This window comes from Typha angustifolia, chromosome 11 (assembly GCF_048772165.1).
Source record: "Typha angustifolia cultivar Huaian chromosome 11, ASM4877216v1, whole genome shotgun sequence".
Classification (NCBI taxonomy): domain Eukaryota; kingdom Viridiplantae; phylum Streptophyta; class Magnoliopsida; order Poales; family Typhaceae; genus Typha; species Typha angustifolia.
Window position 1 is genome coordinate 3,895,402 of NC_133249.1, and position 10,602 is coordinate 3,906,003.

Below are 10,602 nucleotides of genomic sequence, written 5' to 3' on the forward strand. Positions count from 1 at the left end.
AAAAGAAAAGAAAAAACCCATAATCAATGTTCTATCATTTTATTTTAGGATAATTATATCTAGACTCTCTAAATTGTCGTTTAAATTTTATAACTTCTTTTTATCTATTTTCTGTGACACGGTAACCTTTTATTTATTAATTCATTTGATATTTATTATTAACACCATGAGTGAGGGATGTACCCTCTCCAAAATAAATAAGGTAATTCATAGATAAATTTATATTTACTAATTAGATGAGAGTTATATTTTATGTATTTGATATCTCAATTCTAAGTTAAAATGAGAGAAGAAGAATAAGGGTCTGGTATCCATGCTATTAGTAATACTACTTATAAGCTGTAAATAAGGGATTCCCTAATTCGATAAGATAAGACTCCCTTTAATTCTTCAACCGAAGTGAGCGACGAGTGAGTGAAGCATTATTTTAACCCCTAAACGCCATTTCGCGCTATAATTGCGGCCTTTCCCTTCCAAGTCCACGGTGGGATCCAGCGCATCATCTGGGTTAAAGCGTACGCTTCCGGTAAACTACTAGTGGATTGTTTCCTTTTCCGATCTCTTTTGCTGTCTTTCTCTGTTGCGATTGTGATTTGCATCGTTTCCTCTCCCGGCAACGACACGGCAGCGTCGAAGAGTACCTCCTTCGTTCTCTTCACGGTCGCGCGGCAATTTCTAGGTTTGAATCTCTCACTGCTTACTAGGATTTTGATTCTTTTACTTGCCTCCGTTTCTGATCCGATCCTGCTGTTTCTTTCCCTGATTCCGGGATTGTAGCTAATAGCTTGAGATTTCCTTGTGATTTCTTGGATTGTTACGTGCGCTCGATGTTGGATCTGAGAATATTTGGTAGAAACTTTCATTATTTTGTCAGATCTGTGAGCTTTTCAGCTTCTATTATCCTGCAAAAACTGTAATTTTGGAGGACGAGTGCAATTGAGGGGGAAAAGAGTGCACATTTTCTTTTCTATGATTCCTGTATGTCTTAGCTGCTGATAATTTCTTGGGTAACCCTATCTAAACCAAAAGAGTAAAATTTATTTGGAGGCATTTTTCTTATGCTTGTCTTTAATGTCGTTCCAGTTAACAATTGTATCATTTGGAATAGTAAGAGGCCTTTTGACTGCTTATAGTCTTGCTTATCTATGGATATTATGTGAAGTCTACTTTATACAAGATATACTAGATATCAATGAAAAGAGTAGTCAAATAGAGAAGTAACTATAGTTCAGACCAGGAAAATGTTGTCTAGGAGGAGCCTATTATTAGCTGATGGTAAAGCTAGGTCAACGATATTTACAAGTTTATCAAAGGCAATTTTGTGGTCATTACACCTATTCTTGTGTTGAAATTTACATATAGACTTGATCCACATTACAGGTTCAGTATGGTGCAGAAATTTTTTAACTGCTAATGTTAGTTACATAGATTCCATATTACTTTTGTTAACGTCAATTTTTTTTTGCAATAGTAATTATGATGAAGGATGATTGTAGCTTTTGTTGGAGTTATGTTATGTTCTTTTTATAGATATTTTACCACTGTCAAGGGCTATAGTAGATAAATATTTTGGGTCGCACATGCTTCTCTTCTTTTTTGCTTCTTGATATTGATTTGTAAGTTCCGAAGTGTTTTCGCTTCCGCCAGCAATTGCGTCCACATTTCTGCATAGGATTTTGTGACTTTCTTCTGCGGCGGGAATTAAATTGGCGAAAGATTTTCTTCACAGAAAGGAACTCTAATATATACTAAAAAGCTTTGATACAAAATTTGAGAAAATAATGGTACTTAACCTGGAACTTGAACTCTTTCAGAAACGTGAAGGTCTGGTGTTTCATTGAAGTTCCTACGATAAGGACTCAGAACAGACTGATATTGATTATTGTATAATGAATGACAAAGAGGATTGTAGGGACTTGAAAACTTTCTGAAAGACATGCTAGTATATCTTCCTCTTATATGCTTTTGGTTCATATAATGATCTTGTGAGCTGGTTTATTGTTGGTACAGGACATAAAGTGGTCAGATTAGAGGATCGAGCAACCATGAGTCTTGATGTACTATCTCCTCGAAGGAGATCGCAAAATGCATCCTCTTTATCATCATCCAAGAAGCAATCAGGTCGCGATGAGTTAGGCAGCTGGTCGACTCTCCTTGAGCGGCATCGCTTCCTTCTGACGATGCTGGCATTGTTAGCATTCCTGTGCACCGTCTATCTGTACTTTGCAGTTACTCTAGGGACAACAGGTCAATGCACGGGACTTTCAGGAGCTCAGAGAGCTATTTGTGAGGCAAAATCTTCTTTAAGCAAGGGTAAAATGAAGTTCTTCTAGCTGGAAACTTGCCAAAGGATGTCGTTTGTCGACATTCATACCCAATATTCTTTTTTTTTCCCGATCCTGTCGTATAGAAAGATGTTTTGTGCAACAGCTGCGTTAAAAATGTCATACTAGCTGTGAGCTCTGCTGTGGACACTAACAAATGTTATTTATTATCAAAACTTGGTAATTTGTAGTGGAAAATTGACCTTATATCTTGTCTATTCGCTTTTCACATGTTACTTGGAGGCCTACATATTTTGCTTAGCTACTTTGTGTTCAATAGATGCAATCACTTCTAAAAAGAAGGAATAATTTTTTCCATGTCTTTTCTCTTTTCCACCTTTCAATCAATCTAATATCGATTATTAGAGAAAAGCACTCCACTTGAGCTTGTAAATTAGTTTGAAAAAGTCTACTATATCATCTCAGTCCATTAACTTCTCAAACATATTTAATGAATTTGAAAGCTAAAAAGGAGTTTAATAAAGTAACAAAGAAAATGACTCTTTTCTTTTAAAAAATGAAGTTGAAGTAAAATTGCTTCTAGTAGTCATAGGAGGAGCTGAAGATCACTTCTTTAATTTATTTTTTATAATTAAATATCAAAAAGTAAAAAAGTTTTAAAAATAATTTCTTTCCTTTCTAACTTTCTAGCTAAAGACTCATTATTTAGACTGGTATATTATATACTCTAAATTAAACCATTAAAAAAAAATGTTTGCTACTCTCCCAGCTTAGTTCTGGAGATTTAATATGGCTATTCCTAAGCTATTCTTGAACCAAAGTGACCCTAATCCACACATCAGTATAGGTTATCCAAACCCTAGAGTTTGAATGTAATAAAGATAGTGTGATTAACTTCCTAATCCCAGACCCAACTCTGGCTCAGTAGATTCCAGTGTAGATATGAGATAATCTCCCGGGAGAAACGGGTGGCTCAAATTTAACGGCAGCAACCAACATTAGATCACTTCCATAACGCCGTCATGCTTCCAATCGCCCACCATCACTATGACCTCCGCCGTCGCCGCCGTTAGCATCTTTCCGTCATCGTTATCCCTCCTCCGCGTTCCCTCCTCTCTCCTCAAGGTTAGGGTCCGGGTTCGCGCCTCCGCTTCCATGTCCAGCTCCGACCGTGCGGTGATCCCGGCGGTGATCGTAGGCGGCGGGAGGGTCGGGCGGGCTCTGCAATCGATGGGCGATGGCCGCGACCTCCTCGTCGGCCGCGGGCAACAGGTTCCGGCCGACTTCGCTGGCCCTATCCTCGTCTGCACCCGGAACGACGACCTCGACGCTGTCCTAGAGGCCACTCCTCCTTCTCGCTGGAACGGTACCGAATCCAACCCTTAAACTGTAGTTCCTTTTCATGTGAAATATTAGAGCTAGAACTTTGATTCTGACGTTGGAGCAGATTTGGTGTTCTTCCAGAACGGGATGCTCGAGCCGTGGTTGGAGAGCAAGGGATTGGGTAATGCCGACCAGGTGCTGGCTTATTTTGCTGTGTCAAAACTTGGGGAGCCACCGGTGGACGGGAAGACCGACATCAATCCCGAAGGGTTGACGGCGGCGTTTGGCAAGTGGGCGCCGGCGGTCGCTGCCCGGCTGCAAAGTGCTAACCTTTCCTGCAAGGTATTTGATCTCAAGATGAGATTTTTTTTCTTTTTTTTAATAGTGAGTTATAGCATATGTGGCTCTAGATTAAGTAATCTTAAAACGATCTATAGAGAAAAAGTTGCTTGTTAGGCAAACATAGAAGTAGTATCTGGTTTATGATATGAGAATGATAGGCTATGTACAATGGTTGGCTCAGGTACTTGAGAAGGAAGCATTTCAGAAACAAATGTTAGAAAAATTAATATGGATTGCAGCATTCATGCTTGTCGGAGCTCGTCATCCGGGGGCTACTGTTGGTGCTGTGGAGAAGGAATATCGATCCGAGGTGATTTTTTCTCTCCTCTGATGTGTTGTGATGTTGCATTAGTGTAATTTTCTATTAATGGTTCTCAAACTTCAGTGATCTTCACTAAATGAGGGATCACAATATGTGTTTTAACACTACCTTCGCTCGACAAATATTGCAAAAAGTAAGTACATTGAGAAGATATTCACTGAAAAAGGGAGTTCATGAGCATTTTTAGTCAATAGAATTGTCACTCCGTTGAACAATTCATTGAGCAGGAAAGACATGCACAGAACTACATGAATGAAGTTTCAGTTTCAAGCTTATTTGTTGTCACTTCATGCCCTCAATGTTAGTTTCTGATTTCTTGATTGCTTTTGCTGATTTGAAACTGAGTTATTCACATGTTCTACTGGTTATCTTAAAATGAAGCCAGTAGAATGAAAAAAAATGATCATCTTTATCTTGTATAGAGTCAATTGTTTCAAGTGAGGAATGAGGTAGAAAATTGTTATTGCCAATAAGCCATTTATTATGCATGTTTGCACCCAAATTTCCCTTATTAGAACTCTATCTCGTATTACACAATCATAATGCCATTACGTGCAATCACCTTTGTGAGGTTTTACGCATCATTCCTGTGAAGTTAGCTTCCAAAAAGGCACTTTTGCTGAAGTATAAAGTGATTAAGTGTACTTCATATGGTATGGTCTTCCAAAGGTCCTGTCTCAAATGCTGGGATGCTATTCAGATTATCTGCTCTCGCAGGTTGCCAGTCTAATTGCAGAGTTAGCGTCAGCTGCAGCTGGAGCAAAAGGAATTCAATTTGATGAAGGCATAGAAGAAAGACTATGTGCTTATTCTAGGACTGTTTCACATTTCCCAACCGCTGTAAAAGAGGCAAGTATACACTGACTTCATAATACCTCATAGTACATCTAACTAATGATCTCTAACCTTCCAATCTTACCTATCGAGTTGAACAGTTCAAGTGGAGGAATGGTTGGTTTTATTCACTGACAGAGAAGGCACTTGCAGAAGGAAAACCAGATCCATGCCCACTTCACACAGCTTGGCTCAAGGAGCTGAAGAGCATTTGAAAGAAAATCCTCTGCTTGTTTTTTGAATAATGTCAGTTGTTTGCTCTTTCCCCTCTTTTAACTATTTTGAATCTTTTGAGAGCTCATCACCTCTATAAGGTTAATTGAACATGCAACAGCGGTGTTCAGATATAGCATTACTCACTCGAACAAGAAACTCTGTTTTTCAGCGGATCATAATGACTGTATTAGATGCGTATATGCAGAAAGGTATGAATCTTCCCTCATCTATGTGCCAACTCAAAGAAGTGGAATTGAAGCAGATCTAGTTTATTACTCTTTGTAGTCGAGCAAACCCTAGATGGCACACTGTCAGAAAAGATGACAATGTTAAACCATTGATGCTTCTTACTATTCCTTTCAAGACACAGGGATTGTTCATCAGAAACAATGGAGGTAGTCCAAAGTATAACATGCCAGTCTTCAAGTATATTAATGTTGGTTGTTATTGTTTAGATAGGTCTGATGCCTTGGCAAGTTGGCATAAGACTCTCTCAGCCTTCAACCTGAAACCATTTTCTTGGATGCTGATAATATTCTATTCTCTTGGCACATGACAACTATGACATTCTCAGCAACTATAAGCAAGAAGAGGGTGTAACATAATCATCTCACCCACTGAGACTAAGTTTTAATCACATCATGAAGTTTTACCAGGAAATGAATGGATTGGCCTTGTCCAAGAATCATTTCTCATCATACTTATTCAAGGCATGCCCGAAAACCTTGCTTCAATGGCAAGGAAAAGGACACCATGATCTCTCTCATTACGCAGTGCTGGTTACTTTGTGCCAACTTCATTAAATGGTAAGATCTAAACCACTGATGAAAGACTGGCATTAAATTGAAAAGTGCAGCCCTGTTGTAAGATTTATGGCTTTGAGCATAAGGAAGAGGAATTGCTTTCTTAAAGATTTTCCTCATCATAGTGGTCAAAGTGAACTCTAGCTGTGAAAGTAGTTTACACACTAGAAAAAGATCAAAGAATTTAATTCACTCAACAAAAGGAAAAAGAAAAAAGAAACTATTGAAGAATAAGAATACATTATTGAAGTGTTTATATGCACCTAATTATAAAACAAGATAAGAGAGGAGATTATGGGCTCGTGATGGTGAAAGATTGTCGGAAAAGAGCTAAGTTTTGAGGCAAAAATTAATGCGAAAATGTATAGATGTTGTCATCATCTTTGCATTCAAGAGGAATTTTATATATTTAAATCACAATAAAGTCTAATGCACCAAAAATAGGAAACTATTGTTTATGTGAAATAGTTTACAATTATTATTTGGGAACCATCTAGTTATCAAATGCACCAGCTCACGGATGAACATCAAACAGAAGTCTTTTAGAGTCGGTCATCACAGAGCTCCTCTTTCTCTCTCTTCGTCTCTTCTCTAGTATTAAAGAAGTCGATCTCCAGAGCTGAAGATCCTATCTTTTGTCGACAGATCGCTCCGCCGACTCGAGAAATCCGAGACCCATCTCCTCAAATCCTCTCGACGCCTCCACATCCCACTTCCAAATCCTCAAAACGAACAAGTCAAGAAAGAAAAGCTCCGATCTTTGTCACCCCTTCTTCCCTTTGCCATCTCTACTTGTTCGTTTTACCTGAATTCATCAGCTTCAATCCGCGATACTATCCTAAGATGGGTTCTGCGACGAATCCCTCCTTCACCAATCCGGAGCCCTGCTCCCACCTCACTGAGTACAAGAAAGCTCACGGCTTTGGAGGCTATAAATCCCTTCAAACCCGCCTCAAGACCACCCCAAATGGGCGGATTGCACTTGGGAGACTCCAATCCTCGATGCCCAGATGCGATTTCTGCTCCCTTCGCCGCCGCCGCCTTTACCTCTGCCTGATCTGCTCCTCCGTTTGGTGCTCCGACCACACCGGAGTCCACTGGGGGTCAAACCCTGGCCACGAGATCGCCGTCGACATTGACCGGGCCGAGTTGTTCTGCTGTGCCTGCGCCGACCAGGTGTATGATCCCGAGTTCGATACCGCGGTGATGGTGAAGCAGATCATGGAGCTGCCCAAGAGTAGAGATCCCGGTCGCGGGCGGAAACGGCGGGCGGCGACGGCGCATGGGAAGGAGGAGGTGTTGCGGGAGTTGGTTCTTGTTCCCGGGGCAGGCCGGGCAGGCAAGAATTCGTCATCCGGTCGGCCATGGGGATTGAGGGGATTAAACAATTTGGGGAATACTTGCTTCATGAACTCTATTCTGCAGGCATTGCTCCACGCCCCGCCTTTCAGGAATTACTTCTTGAACGATCGCCACGACCGGCAGGTGTGTCAGCAGAAGCGGATAAGGAGGAGGAGGAGACCTGTGCCAACCGGTGAATTGGCGTGCTTTGTGTGCGATGTTGACAGTGTGTTCTCAGAGGCATTTTCCGGCGATCCGGTGCCCTATAGCCCAGCACAGTTCTTGTACAGGTATATCATCAATTGTTGGACTTGGTGGTCTTTGATGGTTAATAGGTTGTCAGAGTGAGTATCTTGAGATTGTATTTAGTTGTTATTCTTTCTTGGGAAGAATTAGTCGTTTATTTTATGTGCTAAAGAGATGCTTTAAGATGTAATCTAGCAATGTCTTTGTGGCTTTATAGATTGCTTAGTTCTTTCCATTTCAGCATTTTCCTAAAATTACTGTGAAAACTAGTAACTAGATAAGGCACCATTCACTCTCTTCTGTCCATCTACAAGCTTGCTTCACTAGTTCTGCTAATTGGTTGATAAGACTTTCTAATAAATGTAGTGCTCGATACAGAACCATGTGAAAAATATCGACTATATAAAGGATTTCTCCTTGAGTTTGCTTATAAACAGGACATACTAATGGGATATTCACTCTGGCATTAGAAGGTTCCTTAGATCTCAAAACTCCTTACCTGCTAAATCCTTATGTGTAGTATTAATGTTGTCAAGTGATGTTGTTCTAACCGTAACCTCATTCTTATATATATTTTCTTTCCTTTCTTCCCTTTTTCCCTTTTCTTTTTTGTTTGGGATTTTCAGGTTCTAATCTTCTTGGTTGATGCAAATTCATGAACTTTAGAATCAGCTCTTACTATTTTGAAGCACAAAAATGATGAAGCTGATAAATCTGGTAAGGATTCACGAGATCTAGTTTTTGTCCTAATCTTTTTATTTTTTCCATGATGGAAAACCTTTGCTACCATCATCCAAGGCATTTTCCATGTCATGCTAGCAGACAATTGTCTAGGCCCTAAGTTGAGAACTTAAACTGAAGATTTACCAGAAGTTAGGACTGTTATTTAGCCAAGAGAAATTTAGATGCTTGTCAGGCCTTTTAGTGGCTTGTATAGTAGAATGGTATTTTGAACCGAGGAGTTACACTTCACAGGAGCCCAGAGGATTGGAAAAGATATGGCAAATAGATATGAATTGAAGTTTATGGGAAAAGAAACGAGAGCAAAATGAAATTCCGATACCTTCCATTGGTTGTGGTGAAAGATGGTTCGCTAGGCTAGCTAAGATAACACATTTTCCTACTGATTTTGGTGTGCTTGCGCTTTCCAATTATACCTTTCCAGGTAGATATTGCATTCCACTCAACTGAGTCTTATGTCTTGGCATTCTAAAACGGGCATGTCCAAATGAGACTTCTTATCCATAACGGCAGATTAGAATCTCCCTCAATACCAAAGAGATTACCTAAAAAAGAAAAATCATAATTTTATTTTCCTGTTGTTCAAATTTCTGCTTCTGAGTAGTATGGTATGCATCCTGCACATTTTAGTTATTTTTAGTCATTGTGTGCTTTGGATATTTCCTTTAAGGACAGTTCATGACCTTTGGATTGGAAAAATATTTCTTCCAGTGTAGGAGTCATGGAATACTGCTCAATTTATTCCCATATATATATATATATACGACTTACAAGTTTTGCAAAATTCAATCTCAATTGTTGCTACACAGTGTTCCAAATTCTTTCTGTGGTAATCATAGAAGTTGGTAACTATCTGTGCTGATTCTATGCTTTGTCAACCAGTTGATACTTGTGTTGCTGGAAAGTGTGTTTGGGCAATAACTTTGTGCTTTATTTAGTAATGAAAGCTTGAAGGTTTAGAATAATTTTTCTTTTTGCAGTTGGTGGCAGTATTCATCAAATCTTGCCAGTTATGAGCAGCAGGATGCTCACGAGTTCTTCATCTCAATGCTCGACAGGATTCATGAAAAGGAGCAATCTAACTTCCTACATAAAGGTGCTTGCTTCATAAATGTTTCTTTAATAATAGAATCTCTAGATCAAGTGATCATATTTCAAAAGTATAATTTATTTGAAATTAGCTGTTGACCCCTTAAGTTTGAGCAACTTAACAGAATTTATCATCACAGCAGGATCTGGAGATTGCCATTGTATTGCTCACACAGTGTTCTCTGGGGTCTTGAGGTCGGATGTTACTTGCGCCGTCTGTGGATATACTTCTACCACTTATGATCCTTGTGTTGATCTGTCTCTCAACTTGGAACCACGGAAGGGCATGAAAGCTAATGATAATTCAAGAATCTCCACTCTTATGGGATGTCTTGACCTTTTCACAAGGCCTGAGAAGTTGGGTCCTGATCAGAAGCTGTACTGCCAACACTGCCAACTGCGGCAAAACTCGGTGAAGCAAATGTCCATCCGAAGGCTGCCTTTGGTCCTTTGCTTCCACATCAAAAGATTTGAACACTCATTGATTCGAAAAACATCGAAGAAGATCGACGAATACTTGCAGTTCCCGTTCTCGCTGGACATGACACCTTATCTGTCGTCATCTATTATAAGGAACAGATTTGGCAACAGGATCTTTGCTTTCGAGGGTGATGAGTTGGACATATCGAGTGAGTTGTGTTCAGAATTCGAGGTCTTTGCTGTGGTCACACACATCGGGACATTGGAATCGGGGCATTATGTGACCTATCTTCGACTTAGAGACCACTGGTACAAGTGCGATGATGCTTGGATTACACAAGTAACTGAACGAGCGGTAAGAGCTTCACAAGTCTACATGATGTATTATGTACAGAAGCAGCAGAATTAAATCACTGGTGAAGCGAATCATCCCAATGGTCTGGAAGTAACAATAGAGACTGACAGATATTTCTATCAAGGAAAGCTCATAATACACATTGAAAACTAAGTTGATCTGGAACCAACTAATAATTCTTTAGTTACTGAGGTATGGACAATTCGTTCTTCTTCAGTGCTTTGTACAAATAATTACTTCCCTCATGCGATAATATATAATTTTTCAGAACTTATCAAGTTACAA

At 39.6% G+C, this 10,602-nt stretch overlaps 3 protein-coding genes across 7 annotated transcripts; all 3 read left to right on the plus strand.

Annotated features, from left to right (window-relative positions):
- Positions 1–424: 424 nt before the first annotated feature.
- LOC140770520 (uncharacterized) lies at positions 425–2,542 on the plus strand. Of its 2 annotated transcripts, XM_073111742.1 has the most exons (3): positions 425–526; positions 629–679; positions 2,011–2,542. In XM_073111742.1, the coding sequence occupies exon 3, from the start codon at positions 2,046–2,048 to the stop codon at positions 2,331–2,333; it is 288 nt and encodes a 95-aa protein (XP_072967843.1). In that variant the 5' UTR covers positions 425–526; positions 629–679; positions 2,011–2,045; the 3' UTR covers positions 2,334–2,542. The 2 variants fall into 2 exon arrangements, with proteins under 2 accessions (XP_072967843.1, XP_072967842.1); XM_073111741.1 differs by having other exon boundaries at positions 425–679.
- A 654-nt stretch (positions 2,543–3,196) lies between these two features.
- Positions 3,197–5,548, plus strand: LOC140769998 (uncharacterized). 3 transcript variants are annotated; one of them, XM_073110938.1, is made up of 6 exons: positions 3,197–3,651; positions 3,733–3,950; positions 4,132–4,260; positions 4,990–5,121; positions 5,208–5,352; positions 5,441–5,548. In XM_073110938.1, the coding sequence occupies exons 1-5, from the start codon at positions 3,333–3,335 to the stop codon at positions 5,319–5,321; spliced, it is 912 nt and encodes a 303-aa protein (XP_072967039.1). In that variant the 5' UTR covers positions 3,197–3,332; the 3' UTR covers positions 5,322–5,352; positions 5,441–5,548. The 3 variants fall into 3 exon arrangements, with proteins under 3 accessions (XP_072967039.1, XP_072967040.1, XP_072967038.1); XM_073110939.1 differs by having other exon boundaries at positions 5,492–5,548; XM_073110937.1 differs by lacking the exon at positions 5,441–5,548 and having other exon boundaries at positions 3,198–3,651; positions 5,208–5,412.
- A 155-nt stretch (positions 5,549–5,703) lies between these two features.
- On the plus strand, positions 5,704–10,602 carry LOC140769997 (ubiquitin C-terminal hydrolase 22-like). Of its 2 annotated transcripts, none has more exons than XM_073110934.1 (4): positions 5,704–6,128; positions 6,771–7,756; positions 9,434–9,549; positions 9,683–10,602. In XM_073110934.1, exons 1-4 carry the CDS (start codon positions 6,126–6,128, stop codon positions 10,369–10,371), a joined length of 1,794 nt encoding a protein of 597 aa, XP_072967035.1. In that variant the 5' UTR covers positions 5,704–6,125; the 3' UTR covers positions 10,372–10,602. The 2 variants fall into 2 exon arrangements, with proteins under 2 accessions (XP_072967035.1, XP_072967036.1); XM_073110935.1 differs by having other exon boundaries at positions 9,686–10,602.